This window comes from Barbus barbus (genome assembly GCF_936440315.1).
Source record: "Barbus barbus genome assembly, chromosome: 23".
Lineage (NCBI taxonomy): Eukaryota > Metazoa > Chordata > Actinopteri > Cypriniformes > Cyprinidae > Barbus > Barbus barbus.
Window position 1 is genome coordinate 13,306,794 of NC_136751.1, and position 21,049 is coordinate 13,327,842.

Below are 21,049 nucleotides of genomic sequence, written 5' to 3' on the forward strand. Positions count from 1 at the left end.
TTAACCCCAGCTCTTTCATGTGAGCGAGAACAACATCTCGATGCCGAACCGCCATCCGCTCTGATTGAGCTAATATCAACAAAACGTCGATGTGGTTAAATATGCGGATACCCTGGAGTCACAGAGCCAGAGTAGCATCCACACACTTGTGCAGGCTGAGAGTGCAAGGCAGAAAGGAAGAACTCTGTATAGCTAAACTTTGCCCCCAAAGCAAACCTCAGGAACTCGCTGTGAAGGGGAAGGATGAAGATGTGAAAGTATGCGTCTTTTAGATCGATCGTGACACACCAGTCCTTGGACCTGGTCTGAGACACGACCTGCTCGATAGAGAGCATCTTGAACTTCAGTATGACTGAGAGGTTCAAATGACGCAGATCTAAAATAGGACGTGACCCCCATCCTTCTTCGGAACAATGAAGTACGGCTGTAGAACCTGGACTCTCTGTCGAAAGGACGGACCACCTCGATGGCTTCCTTCCTCAAGAGAGTATTCACTTCTTGTTCCATTACCAGGGCCTGGTTGGGACCCACCAGCGTAGGAATGATCCCGTTGAGAGGGGGTGGCGGAGCGCCGAACTGAATGCCTCTTTCTACACTGTGCAGGACCGATCAAAACACATTTGGCAGTAGTTTCCACACTCCCAAATAGTCTACTAAGGGAACCAGTCTCTAGAGACTGGCCTCTGGTGTGCTTAGAGCTGCTAGCTCGGTACCCTGAAGCGGAGGACCGGCTGGGGACGGCCTCTCTAGCCTCTCAGTTCCGCTACGTTTCCGGGCGAAAGAGAAGCGTTCACTGGAAACCGCTGAACCACTGTCAGTGGCAGGGTTGGCAGAGCGATCTCCCGAGGGCACTGAGGAGAGACGGGCACCGTGTGATGCGGTGTACATCGCTCTTCCCCAGAGGGGCCTGCCCTCTGAAGTTCTAAGCCATGGGCATCAGGACTGCCTCGGCTGAAGTCTCCTATTGAAAACGACGGTCCTCAGACCTGCGTCATCTCCTAGGAAGACTAGACTGTTAGAACCAGAAAGGGGTTTATAATGCAGATTAGTCATCAGGATGTCGATGTGGACTCGAATGCCATAGTAGCATGTAGCATGATCAATCATAAAATCAGTAGCCTTACAGTTCGCAATTAAATCCATATCCTACCTTTTCTTGTAACCTGATAAAATTAATCCATGGTGCTGAACGTCGTCTGAGCATTATTCCTGCTTGCTGGAGTTTACATAAATCCACAAGTCGGTCTTTTAGGTTAGGCTATTTCATTCAAGTCAATATAAGCAATTATGCTATGTCTAGCATTCTTTTACATAACTGAGCATAGTAAATATATTGGTTGCAAAATGGTATCCACTCACATGTTTTACTTTTAGTCTGCTTGTTACAGTCAAAAAACAACAACAAAAAAAAAACATTTAATACAGTCACCTTCAACGTCAAAAGAGCCATTTTGGCCCCTTTCCTGCAGAATAAAATTCATGTGTAGCCACAAAATATTTGATGCCCAAATAAAGATAACACGGCATATATCTAAAGTTTTATATTCAGTTATGTTACAGGGCAGAGGAGTAGCAATCATTTCAGAAGTGAGGGGGACAGAAATGTCAAATGTAGTAATAATAATTATTATTATAATATTTGTGTATGTATAATTGACAAAAAAATTATCTTACTTTTAATTTGCTAAGAAATAAAATACACTGCTGGACAATAACCAATAATTTGTCTTCTATAATATTTTTATAAAATATTTTACTAATGACAAATTTATGGTTATGATTGTACAATCAGTATGTATACTACAAACACTTTTTTCCATTTTTATCACAGAATAAGGCAGAAAATATATGTGACCCTGAAGCACAAAGCCAGTCTTAAGTCGCTGGGGTATATTTATAACAATAGCCAAAAATACATTGTATGGGTCAAAATTATCAATTTTTCTTTTATGCCAAAAATCATTAGGATATTAAGTAAAGATCATGTACCATGATGATATTTTGTACCGTAAATATATCAAAACTTAATTTTTGATTAGTAATATGCATTGCCAAGAACTTAATTTGGACAACTTTAAAGGCGATTTTCTCAATATTTAGATTTTTTTTGCAACCCTCAGATTCCAGATTTTCATATAGTTGCATCTCAGCCAAATATTGTCCTATCATAGCAAACCATACATCAATGGGAAGCTTATTTATTCAGCTTTCAGATGATGTATAAATAAAAAAAATTGACAGTTAAGACTGGTTTTGTGGTCCAAGCTCACATATTTTATAGCTTCTGTACTGTAATAAATGCTTTCAATTACCATTGTATCATTTATATTTATTACCTGGAGAAGACTTGAAAAACACACAAACCATATCGTCTTCACATTTCATCAGCTACGTTTTATGCTTGTTATTCAGCTTAGCTACAGCGATAGCGGGATGCCTGTCAAAAGTTATTATTGCTTCTCATATAGTCTCAGCCTCAGACATCACGCCCATCATGCCGTGAAGCCAAACCCCCTCACGAAAAGAAGAAAGCCGTTGTGTTTACAACTGTGGCAAGCTATTTACAACTGGAAGAAATTAGCGAGGCGACGGATCAAGAAACACTGCGGGAAACGCGCTGGGATTCGAGACAGACTCAGGAAACGGGCTCATAATCCTCCTCTTCCGAGCATTCTGCTCACAAATGTCCAATCCTCAGAGAATAAGATGGACGATCTTAGAGCAAGGATAAGTTTCCAACGGGACATAAGGGACTGTAACATCCTTTGTTTGTCTGAAACACAGCTTACGCCCTCGGTCCCGGACACTGCTGTAATGCAGAGTGATAACTTTTCTGTTTTTCGGATGGACGGAACAGCAGAGGCCGGTAAATCCAGGGGTGGAGGAGTGTGTTTCATGATCAACAAGAAATGGTGTGATCCCAGGAATATCTCCATTCTGTCGCGTTCCTGCTCGCCTCATCTGGAACATCTTTCCATTATTTGCCATCCATTTTATCTGCCCCGGGAGTTTTCATCGATCATTGTTACTGCTGTTTACATTCCACCACAGACAGACACCGGCTTGGCTTTGTCTAAGCTTCACGATGTGCTCAGCGGCTACATTAACAAACATCCTGACGCTGTCTTTATCATCACAGGAGGACCAAATACACTGGATCATTGCTACTCTCAGTTTAAGAATACCTACAAAGCCCGCTCACTACCAGCTTTTGGCAAATCGAACCATGCCGCCATTTTCCTCACACCGGAATATAAACAAAGGCTCGTTCAGGATGCCCCGGTGCAGAGAGTAGTGACGTGCTGGTCCTCCCACTCAGAAGCTATGATACAGGCGGCTCTTGATGACGTCGACTGGGACATGTTCCGGGCAAGTTCATCTGACGTCAGCGAGTTCACGGATGTAGCATTAAGCTTTGTAAACACGTGAACCGAATAAGCTACTGAAACAATAACTATAAGGACCTTCTCTAATCAGAAACCATGGGTGGACAGAACAATCCGTGCTGCGGTTAACAAATGCACTGCCACTTACAACGAGGCTCTTTTGACCGGGAATATGAGCGAGTACAAAGCATCGTGCTATGCTCTCCGACGCATAGTAAGAGCCGCCAAACTCAGATACAGAGAGAGAATTGAGTCTAATTTCCAGCTCAAGGATTCTCAACGGATGTGGCAGGGACTGAGGACCATCTGTGCCTTCGGAAACAAATCCTCCACAGAGGTGAGAGCAGATCTGTTGCTGGCCGACGAGTTAAACATCTACGGCCACTTCGATTGCAACGGCGGCAGCGCGACTCTGCCTTCCAGTGCGTCAGGAAGCAGCAGGCAGAGCAGCGATAATCTTGTAATCACCGTGTCGGAGGATGAGGTTCGGAGGGCGCTAAAGAAAGTGAACGTCAGGAAAGCAGCCGGACCTAGTGGGATAACCGGCCGTGTTATCCCATCAGGAGCTCCTGCGCTGATCAGCTCGCTGGTTTGTTCACTTCCATCTTTAATGAGTCCGTTGCTACCTCCGTGGTTCCCACCTCATTTAAAAAAACTGTCATTATCCCTGTGCCAAAGAACAATAAACCCTCTTGCCTGAATGACTATTGCCCAGTTGCCCTCACATCAATAGTCATGAAGGTTTTTGAGAGACTTGTAAAGAGCCACATTTGCTCCTCCATCCCTGTTACCTTGGACCCTCTCCAGTTTGCCTATCGCCCGAATAGATCCACTGACGATGCCATCTCTCAAGTAAACATCTCCGAGAACTTGACTTGGACTACACACATCCAAACACAGGTTAAGAAAGCCAGGCAAAGACTGTACCATCTGCGACAGCTGAGGAAACTCAGGGTCTCACCAGCAATCCTGAAAACTTTCTATTCAGGGACCATAGAAAGTGTATTGACTCAGTGCATCTCAGTGTGGTATGGAAACAGCTCCAATCAGGACTGCAAAGCACTACAGAGAGTTGTGCGCTTAGCTGAGCGCATCTCAGGCTCTGCTCTCCCCTCTCTGCAGGACATCTACCTCAAACGCTGCAAAAGTAGAGCTGTCAAAATCATCAAGGACTCACATTCCTTCTTATTCTTCAGTTTGCCTATCGCCCAAATAGATCCACGGACGATGCCATTTCTCACGTTCTCCACTCTTCCCTCACACACTTGGACAGCAACAATGGGAATTATGTAAGGCTGCTATTCATTGACTATAGCTCAGCTTTCAACACTATAGTCCCCATCAAGCTGGCATCTAAACTCACTGACCTCGGCCTAAACTCCTCACTCTGTGACTGGATTCAAGACTTCCTCACCGGCAGACCTCAAGTGGTGAAAGTTGGCCAGTTCACCTCAAACTCCATCACTCTGAACATAGGAGCCCCACAGGGCTGTGTCCTGAGTCCCCTGCTCTACTCTCTCTACACGCATGACTGCGTGTCCTCTCACAGCTCCACATCCATTGTTAAATTCGCTGATGATACTGTGGTTCTGGGCCTCATCTCCAACAACGATGAGACCGCATACTTGGATGAGGTAGAGAGACTCACATCATGGTGCCAGGACAACTGTCTCTCACTGAATGTGGGGAAAACTAAAGAACTGATCATGGACTTTAGGAAGAGACAGCAGCAGCCCTACTCTCCTCTCAGGATCAGCGGGACCCCTGTGGAGAGGGTGAGCAGCTTCAAGTACCTCGGCGTAAACATCTCCGAGAACCTGACTTGGACTACACACATCCAATCACAGGTTAAGAAAGCCAGGCAAAGACTGTACCATCTGCGACAGCTGAGGAAATTCAGGGTCTCACCAGCAATCCTGAAAACTTTCTATTCAGGGACCATAGAAAGTGTATTGACTCAGTGCATCTCAGTGTGGTATGGAAACAGCTCCAATCAGGACTGCAAAGCTCTACAGAGAGTTGTGCGCTTAGCTGAGCGCATCTCAGGCTCTGCTCTCCCCTCTCTGCAGGACATCTACCTCAAACGCTGCAAAAGTAGAGCTGTTAAAATCTTCAAGGACTCAAATCACCCTGGTAACCGACTATTCACTTTGCTTCCATCTGGTAAGCGCTTCCGTAGCCTGATGGCAAAAACTGAGAGACTTAGGAGGAGCTTCTTCCCCCAGGCCATCAGGCTCCTAAACTCTAACTCTAAACTCACATTCCTCTCATTACTATTTGTCAACAACATACTGACCTGCACATTTATATTTTTTATCCTATCTTATCTTATTTTATCTTATCTTTTATTTTATGTTTGTACTTCTTCTTAATATTTGTATTCTTTATAATTGCACTGTCCTTGGAGCGGACCTGACCTACATTTCACTGCTGGTTATACCCTGTATAATTGTGTATGTGACAAATAAAACTCTTGAATCTTGAATAAAACTCTTGAAATCACCCTGGTATCCGTCTATTCACTCTGCTACCATCTGGTAAGCGCTTCCGTAGCCTGATGGCAAAAACTGAGAGACTTAGGAGGAGCTTCTTCCCCCAGGCCATCAGGCTCCTAAACTCTTAACTCGGTGTCATAACATCTCACGACTCCATATAAATATCACTATATCAATTTTATCAGTTATTCATATTTTTTTCTACCTCGTATTGCTGCTATGTAAATACCCTGTACAACTTTTTGCACATTCCTTCTTATATTACTATTTAAGTCAACAAACATACTGACCTGCACATTTATATTTTTTATTTTATTTTATTCTTTTATGTTTCTTAATATTTATGTACATTCAGTGTTTTTTGTATTCTATATAATTGCACTGTCCTTGGAGCGGACCTGACTTACATTTCACTGCTGGTTATACTCTGTATAATTGTGTATGTGACAAATAAAAATCTTGAATCTCTTGATTTAAATGTTATATTGCATATTTACAAATGACCAAACATCAATTCTAGCATTTCAGCATTTCTTGGTGGGTAATACAACCTCACCACTGCAATCTGCAAGGGACTCAGGGTCCTGGACAGAAGAATGCTTTGAGTAGAAGAAGAATCTCCAATAATGATCTTGGCGGGTGGTGCTGCAAGTTTTGTTTCCTCCACTGATCATTGACATAGCTGCCATCAGGCTGTGGGGGTAACGGGAACAGCTATCCATTATGTGATAACCCAGTTGGACCCCCGGCAACAGAGAGGGGCTCCGGTTAATTTCTTCAACTGCAAATACAATTGCCTGAACCCAGCGCACAGAATGTTCTTGAAAACTAACAGCAGACAAACAATTTCCAGTATAATAATGTGAGCTGGTGCCACAAAGCATAACTTGGAGAAAACGTTATATATAAATTATATAATGCACACACACACACACACACACACACACATACGCAACAGAGAAAGAGAGAGAGAGCATTCTGCACACACAACATAATTAGTAATGTGTTAACAACATCACTGTGTTCACTTAAATTTCACATCATTAGCATGTTTTGTGTTAAAAAAAAATTCACTGAAATATAACGTTATAAAAAAGTGACTGCAGATGAATCTTGAATTGTAAAACTTGAGATATTTTAAAATGATACATGGGTAAAAGGTATTTAAAATGAACAAATTACTAACATTAACTAACAATGAGCAATAAATTGCAATGTTACATTATTTATGAATATTTGTTAATGTTAGTTAATTAAAAAACACCTGTTCATTGTTAGTTCATGTTAGTTCAGGTTCATTAAATATTAAGAGATACAAGTTTTGATTTCAGTTTAATTTAAATGTATTAGTACATGATGAAATTACTTAAGAATGCTTAAGAAGATTGTTTTTCTTACTAGATCATGTTAACTAATGTAGTTAACTAAGGTTAACTAAGGACCTTTATTGTAAAATGTTACTAGTACATTTGAGTAAATTATTGAATACACATTATGTGCATGCATTCAGTACAGAAGAATAACAATAGAAAAATTAAACAATAAAAATAATAAAAACTTGTATAATACTTCATTCTGCAAACATCAATAAACCAATAAACATGAGCACATTGTATTTAAATATGTTTGTACATGTACAATTGTACATACACATGAATGCACTTTTCTGAGTTACAGGATATTCATTAACAATCCTGTTAACCTTAAACATAAGCACCTGTAATACATAACCCAAATAAAATAAAATAAAATAAATACATTCTTTGTATTTAAAATCATACACCTGCAGGAAAATCTCGAAGAACAAATTCGGTACATATTTATAAAATATTATTCTGCCAAACACATCAATACACAGACTCAAAAAGGGCATATCACCTACTCTAAGTATGGCGTTAATTCAGTTTTTCTGGTGAAGCTCAGGTCAGGAGTTGCAGTAAGGTTATGAACATTAATGAGAGCACCGATAATCACATCACCATCCTGGTAGAAACCATCACCGTCTAAGTTCTGTGAAGCATCCAAGTTCACACACTTTTCCTGCAGAGTCTCTTCTGCCACAGAATCCCCATCTCAGCCCCACACACTGCACACAGTAAAAGCAGCAGCACAGAAATGGGAGCAACAATAGGACTTGTAGAGACATTGACAAAGTTTGGCATTACCAGCTCTTCCTGCACCCTTGTGCATATAGGGCAAGAAGAGATATTTCTTTTGACCACAGTCCCAAAAGAGCAATAGAAAAACAAGGGCCAGAGAAAACAACATGGGGCCAAATTGCACCTCCTCTGATTTACAGAATTAAAGACAATTACACAATCATTTTTGATGCATTCACGGTTAGATAGAGCTGCACAGGGACATTCAGTATTCTTGGAAGTGTGGGGCAGTGAGACACAATTATCTTCAGACTTAAAAAAAACAAAGCCCCATCTGCGAGAAAGCCTGATCTTTAATTATAAACTCTCATTTGAGTTTTTCCTGTCCAACATCAGCATGAGGCTGTGTTTGTGTTTGCTGTTACTCAGAGACTAACACCATCATGGAATACAGCAACCTAGTTTACAAGTTTTTTTAAAAAAAGTAAAAAGTAAAGTCGTGACATATTGTCAAGTATGGTGACCCATACTCGAAATTGGTGCTCTGCGTTTAACCCATCCAAGTGCACACACACAGCAGTAGTGAACAAACCGTGAAGCAGTTGGGGGTTCGGTGCCTTGCTCAAGGGCACCTCAGTCGTGGTATTGAGGGAGGAGAGAGCGCTGTACATTCACCCCCCCCACCTACAATCCCTGCCGGCCGGGGACTCGAACCCGCAACCTTTCGATTATGAGTCCGACTCTCTAACCATTAGGCCACGACTTCCTTTTAAGCCTTAAAGGAATGGGCATTTGCATCTTGGAGGTAAATATATGTGAAGCAATACCATAATAGAGAATGAAAGAATAAATAATAACAATTACAATTGGATATACCGTTATTAGACAAGCAGATAAGAGAAACCACACAAATATATATTTTTCCGCATAGCATACATTTCATAATTTTATTGCATTGGTAGGAAAATGCTTACACTCATCTTGGATGAGCAACAATAAAAACAACCACAGACTAGATGCCTTAAAGCACAGAGGAGTTGAAAAAAAAGCTGTTTTTTGTCTCTTTAAAAAGAAAACTAAATATTAAGTCTAACAAATGTTATTTTTGCTCTCTGTATCAAAGCAATTATAAAAATAAAACTTTAACCATACAGCTTTAGAACATGAAGAAGAGTTTCAAACTTCTTTAAATTCATGACTAATAGAAAGTAAGCAAGTCAGAGCAAGCAGGTAAATGTGCTGTATTGCATTCAATACAACTGAATCATTCTGTGCAAAATCACAGCACAGCATCTACAGGTCTGTGCATAGTCATGCTGAAAATGTTCACGGTTCACATGCTAAAGAAAAAAAAAAACATCACAGTAGTTAAAATGTAAATGAAAACCAATAGTGCTTTGACTGAGGATAAATTTACCAACATATGTACAAACTACACAGACATACAAATAACATAATATGCAGGAAGACAGAATAAAAAGAGAAGCCCCTTCATGACTTTGTTGTACTTCATAGTTTAAAAAAGAACAAATAGCTGACAACAAAAATGTCTGCAATAAATATCCAATTCAGTTATTTACTGTTGATATTTTTTTTAAACCTTGAGACAACACACATTTTGAACAATATTTTTTCAAGCATGACAGGGACCACATGTATATAAAATAATTAGTTAAATACAGCAGGAGTAGCACATGTAGGAGACCTTGTCATATGGCATATGTACACAGTTCTGGAAGTGTCCTGCTACATGTACTTGCAACTGTTACTAGGAAATACATGCACAGTCAAAAACAGCAGGTGAAGTGAAAGGTCAAAGCCTAAGTAGGAAAAACACCTCAGGTTCTGATGAGTTAGAGCAGTCAGGAGGGAGTACAGAATCATCATTATAGTAGCGATCTCCGTATCCATTGCGTAGTGAGGTGCAGGCTCCTTCAGGCAAGCCTCGGGCCTCAGGACTCAGCTGGTCCAGATAACCAGCGATATAGGAGCCTGTAGAATGCCTGTTCGGAGGAGGATTTTGGGTAGAGACTGGCTTATTACGGAGTACTACTTCCATGGTACCGTCAACAGGCCGGTGTTTGAAGGCCTCCTGCTGTCTCTCACGTGCACGATTGGCTATATGACGTACGCGACTTTGACTGCGGGACGACAGTCGCCTTGACAGAAATGGTGGAGGGTCTTCAGGATCATCAGCAGAGCTCTGAGAAACCAGAGGGAGCACTGAAAGGGGTTTCGGGGTGGGTTGAGAACAAGAGGGGAGGGGGCGCGCATAGTCTTCATTTTCCAACGTTACAAGTTTGCGAAGCTGCTCAGTTAAGGGATCAGTGGACTTTGGACGACCAGACAACCCACATATCCATCTTTGGTCTTTCATTGCAGGAGTGACAAAGCTTCGGCTGATTGACTTGTACTTGCTCTGAAAGTTACATGAAATGTCCTCCGAGGTCAGGTCTCCCAGGCTCTTGGACTTGGAGGACGCTGGAGAGAGTCCATTGTACATCTGAGGAGGAGGTACAGGAAAGGCCTGATTGTGCGAAGATGGCTGGGAATAAGAGTCTTGTGATTCAACTGAAATCATGTTGTAGTCTGATACAGGTGTGTACAAGTCCCTCTTTAACAAATTATGACAGCCTTGAGTCTTTGAAAGACATTCTGAGGACAAAGAGCTTTTGTGTAAATGCTCTGCCCTGCTGACCAAGCTGTTTTGGTCTCTTGTCTCCGGGTGCCTTCCCTCTGTGGCATCTATTCTGTGGTCACCAAGTGTAAATCTCCCGGAGTCATTATCATAGTTAAACTTCATTCGCTGCGATTTGTTAGTAAGGTAGGTGTTAGAGTTCAGACTTAGGTGTGGAGATTGGTAGTGTCTGTGAAAAGGTGATGTGTCTCTGGAGTATGAGTGAACAGGAGAGGGATTGTATGAGGGTGTGTGGAGATGGCTTGGTTCAAGTCTTTGTACATGATAGGGGGAGGTCTGGTTTAAGCTGTGAACACTTTTGAAATCGTGAAAAGGGCTCAAAGGGGTCAGTGTGTTGTCTAAGGGATCCCCATCTACATTGATCTCCACCTCCATCAGACTGCTGCTTGCAGAGTCTTGGCACAGCAAGAAGCGGTCTGAGGCTGTGCTATTGATTGAGGTTTCTCTGTATCCTCCAAATTCAAAGTTTCTGAAGGAACCAGTGGAATGGCATTCACTGCTATAGTTTTGCTTTAGATTTCCATGTGCAGACCATTCTAAAGGCATCTTGTTGGGTGAGGATCCCTTGCTGACCACATGAGAACCAACCAAGTCATTGTGAAAGTTGTTTTGACAAAGGCTGTTTGTTTGTACAGGAGAAAGCACCTCCTCATCCAAGATGGTAAAGACTGCAGGTTCAGTCGTTTCAGGACTAGAAGGTCTCTCGGTTAGCTCTGAGGTTACGCGCACAGATTTTTGGATAACCTTTAGTGGAGTGCTGGAAAGCTCAGTTTTGAGACAAAAAAGGTCAGATGGAGGAAGATAATTTTTCATGGGTTGTGAGTTGGATGGAATTAGGGAGCTCTGCTCAGCAGTGAGCTCAAATTGGCCAATCAGAGCAGATATGGACCCACAGGTGTCATACTCGTTCTCTAGTGAGACAGCGTCAATAAGGCGAGATAGAGCACTGTCCTGGAGGGACACTTGACTCTTCTGGTCTGGCAGAGTCATTCTAGGAGGGTGCGATTTGGTGATGGTTCCTGAAGATGAGGAAGAAGAGGAAGTCGAGGAGTACGTGGCTGCCTTGGGTGTTAGAATGTTCTTTTTAGGGGCTTCCAACTGGCTTAATCCTCTATGACTTACTTCACTAAGTGAGCTACTGCCACCATTACACTGATCTGTAGGACCTGACAAGTGGTCTGCTGGCCCTTTGGAAGAACATAATTTATCAGCTTCGGTCTGGGTGAGACCACCTTTTGAGTGTTCTTGGTGAGGATTACCCAGACTTTCCCTACTGCCCTCAATGACCAGGTAAGGAGTTTCTTTTCTATCTTTGGGCTCAATGTTACAGTCTTGAATGTGGTCAGCTGAAAGCGCACAGACATCAGGTTCTTTGAAGGCAGAAGTTTCAAAGAGGAGATCCACTGAGATAGATCTGGGTTTCTCACTGAGGAAGGAATCTGTGGAGGACATTTTACAGAAGATGATTATCAGTAAAAAAGAAAAACACCCTCACTGACCTTCAAACACCAAAATCCAACACACGCCACTCTAAACACAGGACAAATGGAATGTACCACCAAGTAGTGAGAAGGAAGTTTGATAATGGCACTGTGTAGGTGCATGGGGAACAAAATTTGTTGCTCTTTTTTTTCTTCTTAAAGATGAATTAGTGTTTTTAATGAAACAAAATAAAAGTTGTTCAGAAACATTAGTGCAATGGCTTAAAACTGGAATGTTTTAGGTGAGTCAACCCGAGTATGGCTTGTGGATTACCTGCAGGGGTTTTCCTAGTCAGTTTTCTACTATAGAGAAGCACAACAGTAAAGACAGAACAAGACAAAGGCAAGTTAAGATATTAAAGAAAGAAAAGCCTGCATGTCTGAATACTTCAAAGGGACCAGTAGAGGAACTAAATATAATACTTAAAAGGATAGTTCACCCAAAATGTATTTAACTTTTTCAAAATATCTTGTTTTTTTTATGTACTGCACAGGAATGAAAGTCATAAAGGGCTGGAACAAGGAGTAAATGATGACAAAATTAATATTTTTTGGTGAACTATCCCTTTTAAAGGACTGCGAAACAATAGAGAGCATGTGAAAGTGTTAAATAAACAATGAAATTATTAGTAGAAGTGAAACTGTAGAGAAATAATGAAATTTTGCATATTATTTCTTCTCTGAGATAAAAGCAGAGGCTAAGGGGGAAAAAATGTTTCTTATCATAAAACTGCTGTGTTAATATTTGGATTTGACTGAAACTGAAGGAGCAGCAACTGTCAACATCCACTCTAATTATGCCTCAAAGCTAGAGTAATAATATAAATGATTTCATAGTGTAACAGTTTTCATTCTGATTCATTATTACACAGTCCCTAAGGGGATGTCAAGGGAATTATTTAAGGAACTGACCAATGACTGTGTCAGCTCCAGGATCAGAGCCCTCCCGATCTGGGTTGGACAGGCTGAGGTGACTATGTAGGAGCTTATCCAGGGGCATGGATGCTGGGCGGTGTTGGAGGGCTTTTCTGTTTCCTGCTCTCCTCTCTACACAAGTGGTTTGAGGGTCCCCAGTGCTGTGCTTTCTGTCACTTGTAGCTTCAGTCAGTGGCATCTTTATTTTTTTGCGGCCCTTAGCAGGGGCACTGGCGGTCCTCCGAAGGAGGTGGTCGGTTATGGATTGCTTACGAGGTGGAACTCCAATATGTGTGTCCACTGAGGACTTGGAACTTTTATTAAATAAGCCTCTAAAACCTCGCAGCTGACGACCCTGAGAAACAGACAGGGATAGAGAGAGAATTTAGCATATGATATTTATTCAAGCCATTTAACCTTCAGGGACCAAAAAAAAAAAAAAAAAAAAAAAAGAGAATGATAATTGCTGCATAATTTTTACTTCCTACTGTGACACACACAAATGTGTGTTTCCAACCTATATGTATCAATTGTTTTTTGTTTTGTTTTGTTTTTTGTCTTGTCTACAGATAACAAGACATGTAACACATGATTTACATTTTTTGTCTTGTAGAACATAATGATATATTTCCTAAAATAACTATAATGAGTTCATGTATATTTACAAAGTTGATCCTATAAAATAAATAAATACATTTCTATAAACTCAAGATATGAGGAAGAGGAAAGCATATTATATTCTAAAAATCCCAGGATGTCTTCTATATAATCAACCATATTTACATATGTGATGTCAAAGAAATTAACTAAACAAAAGAAAAGAAAATGTGTGGCTGGGTCCCAGATTAAATCAAGCTGTTCTCACAGACAAATGCACATACATGCAATGTCACATATATTCATTTCAAACAGTGGACTTCAATCTCACAAGGACAATATTTGTATAGACCACAACAATTGTACAAACAATTGCATTACTGACCAAATCCAACAGATGGCAACATATTCATTTGAAACCATTAATGATTCATTCGACCATCTTTCACCTTTCTAGCCTTCAAAATTCAACATTTTTGACAAGAAACAAATCCAACTTTAACACCAAGGACAGAACTAACCAAAACAAAATTACTTACACAACAAAAACAGATTGACAAAATGAACTTTAAAATGTGTGTCCATACAACGACACATTTACAACAGCTTAGTGTTCACTGAGCAAGAACAGGATGTCACATTGACGCTCATGCAGTATCATGCAGCACACTACATAGCCAGGGTACCTTATTAGCTCCTAGCAAGTGCATTATGGTATAGCTTGGGTTGAGGACTAAAGGACTCCACTGGAAAGTAAAAAGGTTGGAGGAACTTCAATAAAATGTCAACGGGGGGAAATATCAATAAAGGTATTTTGCTATTTGAGATCCGTTTTTCTGTTTTGAGATAGAAATGAGGCACAGATGTCACAATTACATGTGTTTGGTCACACTGCAGTAGAATCGGACAGAAACAACAGCTTGCATAACAGATTGTTATGCTAACCAGCTGAGCTTTTTAACACCTTTTTATTCAATCAAAATGCCACAGTTCCTGGAAAATGTCGCTTCAGCAATGAATACCCTAGTGAAAAATAAATATACTTAAATGTATTTGAAATAAATTTATTTCATGCTAAGTATACTACAAATACATTTTCATATTTATGTACTTAATGAAATGCCGGGCATTTGTACTTTTAGTAGACTGAACTGGCAAACTTAAAGTCTGCTACTAATTTTGTACTTAATGCACTTTTTGTGCAGAAGTAGTGCTGAAGTCCAGATATACTTAGTATATCTTTTGAATGTGCTAAAGTGGACATATTAAAAGTATACTTCAGGTACACTTTAAATATTTTGCATTTAAAGACCGATATTATTCAAAGATCATGCAATCCTCATCAAACGTGACATTAAAACACATTTTAGACTTAATATCAGTAAGTCTTGAGTTATCTGTCAGTAAATGTTAATAGATTTGAACTATACTTAGTATAAAATAAATGTATTTAAAAATATATAACTTTTTTACTAGGGTAGGAACTGATCTAATTACTAAATGAATGAAGAAATAGAGAGTAGAATTTAAATTGGTAACATGCCCTGAGGAAATGGCTGGGGATCTTTATCAGACTGAATACGTACAGCTGTCTGTGTAGTTACAAGCTCACCTTCCCATAGATGTCATGCACTGTGATATGGACAAAAATGGATGCCTCTGTCATTCCTTCCAAATAAACGTGTCTATATCCTACAGGAGTGGGAAAGAGGAGGATTCATTGAAAATGAGATGGAAGAAAAGCATTTGCATTTGTGAGAAGTTTCAGAGAGTGAATGCAACTGAAAAAAACAGCAAGAAAGACATGTCATAGCTTTAGCACAGAATGTCTTCCATCAGTGAGACCGTGTGACTGTCTATGTGAGGACAGAGAGAGTTCAGCAGCAGACGTGTCCAAAGGCAAGCATCTCAGGCCTCCATTACTCTAATGACATGCTTCACATGACACAGGGACCTGCTGCTATCACATTTTACATGCTATTTACTAATGACCCTGAGTTCTTTAGTTCTTCATCTCACTTTATCTTTTTTTTCTTTTGTGTCTTTTTAATCTGATTATATCAGTAATTTAGTCAGCTGATAATGTGACACAACATATATATCTGTTTCTTAAACTACAGGCACATTTATGTCCCATATTTATTACACCAGTTTTGGAATTTTGTTACATGAAGGTAAATAAATAAATGTATTATATAAAAGTAATTCATTAATATGCATATAATAGAATTACATAATATATAATAATAATTCATAATGTACAACAAACAAATAATTCAACCATTATTTATTTATAAAAGTAACTAATTAAAATGTATATAATTGACTTATATAAATGAATTATATAAACCAACACAATTGTGATGGTGATGAAAGGTAAATATCACTTGTGAACAGAAAATGTTATTTTCATTCAACTGCAATATTGGCACAATGTGAAAATATTATGTAATTCTAACATTATTTATTAAGAAAAAAATAGGCCTGTCAAATGATTAATCGCGATTAATCACATCCAAAATAAAAGTTTTTGTTTACATAATATATGTATGTACTGTTTATTTATTGTGTATATAGAAATACACACACATACAGTATATATTTAGAAGATATTTACATGTATATACATTTATATCATTATATTATATATAAATATATTTAATATACAAACAACATATTTTTCTTAAATATATACATGCATGTGTTTGTATTTATATATACATCATAAATATACACCGTACACACTCATGTATTATGTAAACAATAACTTTCATTTTGGATGCGATTAATCACGATTAATCATTTGACAGCACTAAAAAAAAAAACATAAGGTTGCATGTATATGAAAGATTAGGCTCCTCCCGAACCTACGTTTGGAACTTCATTTAATTTCATTTCATTTAAAGGTCCAAAAGTACCGATAGTTGAAGAGACATAGAATTTCTCATACCTGGCATGAGACTGCTGAAAGCTACGGTTCTCTGGCCCACAAAGTCTCGTCCAATGGGGTCATGATCCCAAACCAGGAAGCGAACTAGAGCCACCTCGGGCATGTGAAGTGTGAAAGACAGAGTCTCTTCCCACACAGGGTTAAATCCTGCATTAACAATCACACAAAGTTAACAAGAGTTAATGCCCCAAAACTTTATTTCTGTTCAAATAAGCTCAACAATTCCCAGGACACATGAGAACAAAGCTGTACCATTATCATCCACAACCCTGGTTTGTTCTTTACAGCAGTCCACCGGAAGACCAATAATCTCCACCTCAACGAAGGGATCAATGATCTATGGATGAAGTCCACAATCGTCAAATGTATTAACTGCATTTCAACTCTGAACCCGATTGGAAATGTACTCTTAGGCGGCACCTGCTTACCTCACCACGGTCTCCTAGCATTGAATCGGGAGGTTTGGGCAGCTGCTGTCCACTAATGATTTTTATCACCAACTGTTTCTTCGGATTTGCCGGGAGCGGATCATCATTCAGTGGGTTAAAGGAGCCTGGAATAGATTTTCAGAGACCAACACAATACCTAGAGTAACTGAAGAATTACTTGACACTTAAGTGTTAAGCAATTCCTACAGTTAGTCTTTAGTGACACAGTGGTCTTATATTGTGATATACCAGTATTTTGAATGCATAAGTGTACCTTTACACATTGGGCCAGGTTTGAGCACATAGCCACTGCCTCCATTCACCATGAACTTGGCTCTGTTCAGCTGCATCATACGGCCATCAGTCTGGTAGTTTAAAGCCACTGTGGATTTAAAAAAAAAGTCAATTTTTTTATTTCCGTCTATCTTTCCATCCTTCCTTCATTTATTTAGGATTTTGTTTTTCAACCAAACAATTCCATGTATTTATTCAGCCATGTACAGCTAAATAAACTGGATGGCTAACAAACTATGAGGTTTTATCATGGCCTGGTAAACATTTTATTCAATAAACAATCAGGGGGCAGAACTCAGCTGTGGCTCCACAAGTTTCAAATTACTCTTGTTTTTTGGACCCTTATGATGGAACACATGCACACATCTGCATTTGCGAAGCTTCTGCATCCCCGTTTGCATATTTTTCCTGTCTTGGTCCTGGTTAATTTTTGATTTACTTTCTTCACCCTCTTTCTTTTTGTCTATATGATTCATCGCTACTTCTTTTCTGTTAGCTGCCTCATCATTCACATTCAAAATGCTTAAAATGATATGAAAAAAAAAGAAATGGTATTATGTAAAATGAAAACTTAACTATATGTGCTACGCTATTTCTACAATAGATCAGAAGAAACGGAGACAGACTAAATCCAGAAGAACTGTGGCAACGTCTCCAAGATGCTTCAAGAGCTAGACCTGCAACGCTACCTGAAAAACTATGTGTAAGTGCCCCTAGGGCAAAAGCTGCTTTAAACACAAAGGATGTTCACAACACATGTTGATTTAATTTAGTTCATAGTTCAAGTTAATTGATAAAGAAAATATATTTATGACATTATTTTTGACAGCATCCTCATTTTACAGCACTGGTGAAAATACTAGGGTTCTAATAATTTGGGATACCATTGTAAATTATAGAAATGCAAAACTAATGCACTTTCACTAATAGGCTCTGACTTTTGCACCACACAGTATGTGTTTATGTATGTAAAAGATTTGTCACTCTCTCATCAATAGTGCTTGCTTGTGTGTGCATCTGAAAATTGCATATGTGCATTTTCTTACATGACTTTGCATATGTAAAATTGGACAAGTGGTCCAACTTGTTAATTTGTCTGCACAACCAAGACCCAGATGGTATGTGCAGCAGTGAACATATGGTATTACAGAGGGTACTGCTAAAACACACAGCATGTGCGCATACACTGACAAAGTAGGGTCAGAGGGTCAACTGGGTCATAGGTGCATTTGGCAATTTTGATTTTAGGGATCTAAATGTTTACACACCATACCAGTTAGTGTGCTTACACAAATCACTGAAACTAATGTGAAATTGGACTGGACAAGTTTCTTTATAGATGGCATTCTGTGATATACAATAATGACAATATACAAAATGTATGAATGAGGTTTACAATTCATTCTCTTTGAAAATATGCATGGGCAACAACAGATGACGATTTTTTGTATGTATGCATGTTTGTATCTTTGTGAATTTCATGAGTGTTTGGATGTCTGTGTGTCGTTCCTCACCTAGTTGGCATCCCACATTCCAGTACGTCTGTGGGTTAAAGTTACTGGAGTCGATCCGGTAGGCAGAAGGATAGATCCGAGAGAGCTGTCGTTGGTTGAAATTCAAGAAGCGCTCAGATCGATGGTGCACCAGGTGCTGAGCTCGTGTCTCACTAAACGACAGAACATTATAGGGCGATCCTGAGAAAGAAGGTGCAAGAAAGCTTGGGTTAGACGCATGTTCTTGAGACAGCCTTTGCTGGAAAGTGGAAATTGGTGGGTTGACATCATTCACAGCATATTTTTATAGTGAAAGCTATTTTTTAAACATCTATACTGCAAAGCTGTGACAGCAGGGATCGATAATCAGATATGGTAGAATAGGAAAACGTCTCACCCTCATCTAAACACTCCTGAGAGGCCACAGAGTTGGTGAGCACCACCAGATCTGATAGATCTCTACTTAGCTTTATCGTTTTCCTTCTCCTTCCACCTCTACAAAGAGACACAGCAAAATATAGGCAGTTTGTGAAACGTCTGACTATTAGATGTAATGACATGCTCCAGGTCAGATACACAGTACAAAGATAATAAACAACGGTGACTAAAGAAGTAGCTTATTTTACAGGAAATGACATCAAAGACCAGTACAACAGAGATATAACCTTAATGGATAAAAACAAACACAAATACACTTTAAAATGTAATATGCTTTACATAAAAACATTGATATTTTTCAACATTGATAATGATAAGAAATGTTTCTTGAGCACCAAACTAGCATATTACAATGATTTCTGAAGAATCGTGTGACACTGAAAACGTCTCTGTTACGTATTTAACCCTGATTCCATGAAGGAGGGAGTGGAGACGTAACGTCAGTGTGACTAATGGGATCTCGCCCGTACTATGTACTATGTATACTTGTACATACATGGCAGTTCTTTTCTTGTACCATCTCTACCTATTTTTATGAGCACTTTATGACACAGATAAGTTGCATTGGTGTACAAGTCTATGTATAAGACACGTTTTATCATTTCATTCAGAAATAATGTAAAATAAACTAAATGTTTACAAACATTAGAAACATGTATTTATATTCCCTACACTCCACAAAAAGTCCTGTAAATTTTGCAGTGTTCAGAATAGAAAAAAGAACGAAAACATAAGTAAAAAACAAACACAAATTATAGTGGCATTCACCATAAACATATATTATAAACGCCCAGCCTTAAATATTTAAAGCGAAACTGAAACTACCGGCGTGGTTGCTGAAATATGCACAGTTTAAACTCGCTTGCCTTTTCTCATTTATCGCTTGACCTTGATTGCTTTATATAAATCACCTTGGAAATTACGGCACGTTTCAGATGAACGCGATTTGTAATCCAGAAAAAAACAGTACTATATCCATTTTCATAAAAATGTGTGTGGGAAACAGAAGAAGAAATCATATCTTTGCCAGATAAAATGACAAATTATTTCCATGTTTTCCCCAAATTACAGCACCCGTGAGCAGGAGGATAACACTGCCATTTGTTCTGATACTGGATAGTCTTTTAAGCATTTTTAAAACAGTTCCAATACAAGGCATTTTTCAAAACAAATGAACACTTTCACATTTTTAAAACATATAGCTATTTTGACTTTTAATTGGTTGTGCAGCTTGAACGCGGCGTCCGTCAAAAAAAGACTAGGCGCCTCTCTTTAGTGAAGCCGCGCGCGCGGAGAGCCAATTCTGAAACGTGCCGCAGATCGACTGGAGTGGGCGGCTGGGCGCGATCAGCTCCGGTGGCTCATTGTGAAAATCAGGGGTTATATACTGCACTACAGGCTACAGCGCCATCTATTAGATTTTACTGATATTGCATATTGGAACAACTGCCTCACGGACTGGATGAAAACGCCCGTAGTTTGCCCACTTCTGCAGATTCTTATTTTTTTTAAATCCCTCGCGGGCCGCCACAGGAGTGATAGCGGGCCGCAGTTTGGACACCCCTGGTATAAAAGGAGAGCGCATGCAAACGCACATCAGTTTTTAGCTGAGGAGCCGAGACTATGTGCCCCGGCCGTACAGCGGTGGTACAGCAACTGTGGCGACGGGACGTTACGTCTCCGTTCCCTCCTTCGGGGAACGAGGGTTACATATGTAACCGAGACGTTCCCTATCAGTCAGTCACGTTTGACGTAACGTCAGTGTGACTGACTAA

General features: G+C 39.7%; 1 protein-coding gene across 1 annotated transcript in view; it reads right to left on the reverse strand.

Moving 5' to 3' along the window:
* Window positions 1-9,793: 9,793 nt before the first annotated feature.
* Window positions 9,794-21,049, reverse strand: part of plch1 (phospholipase C, eta 1) — a gene marked incomplete at both ends in the record, with an annotated part of 84,039 nt that continues 72,783 nt past the window's right edge. The window contains 10 exons of the mRNA XM_079374795.1: window positions 9,794-12,117; window positions 13,072-13,429; window positions 14,358-14,417; window positions 15,284-15,363; window positions 16,622-16,768; window positions 16,874-16,958; window positions 17,050-17,174; window positions 17,324-17,431; window positions 18,858-19,037; window positions 19,234-19,331. Of these exons, the coding sequence (XP_079230921.1) occupies window positions 9,794-12,117; window positions 13,072-13,429; window positions 14,358-14,417; window positions 15,284-15,363; window positions 16,622-16,768; window positions 16,874-16,958; window positions 17,050-17,174; window positions 17,324-17,431; window positions 18,858-19,037; window positions 19,234-19,331 (3,565 nt within the window). The remainder of the gene's footprint in view (window positions 12,118-13,071; window positions 13,430-14,357; window positions 14,418-15,283; window positions 15,364-16,621; window positions 16,769-16,873; window positions 16,959-17,049; window positions 17,175-17,323; window positions 17,432-18,857; window positions 19,038-19,233; window positions 19,332-21,049) is intronic.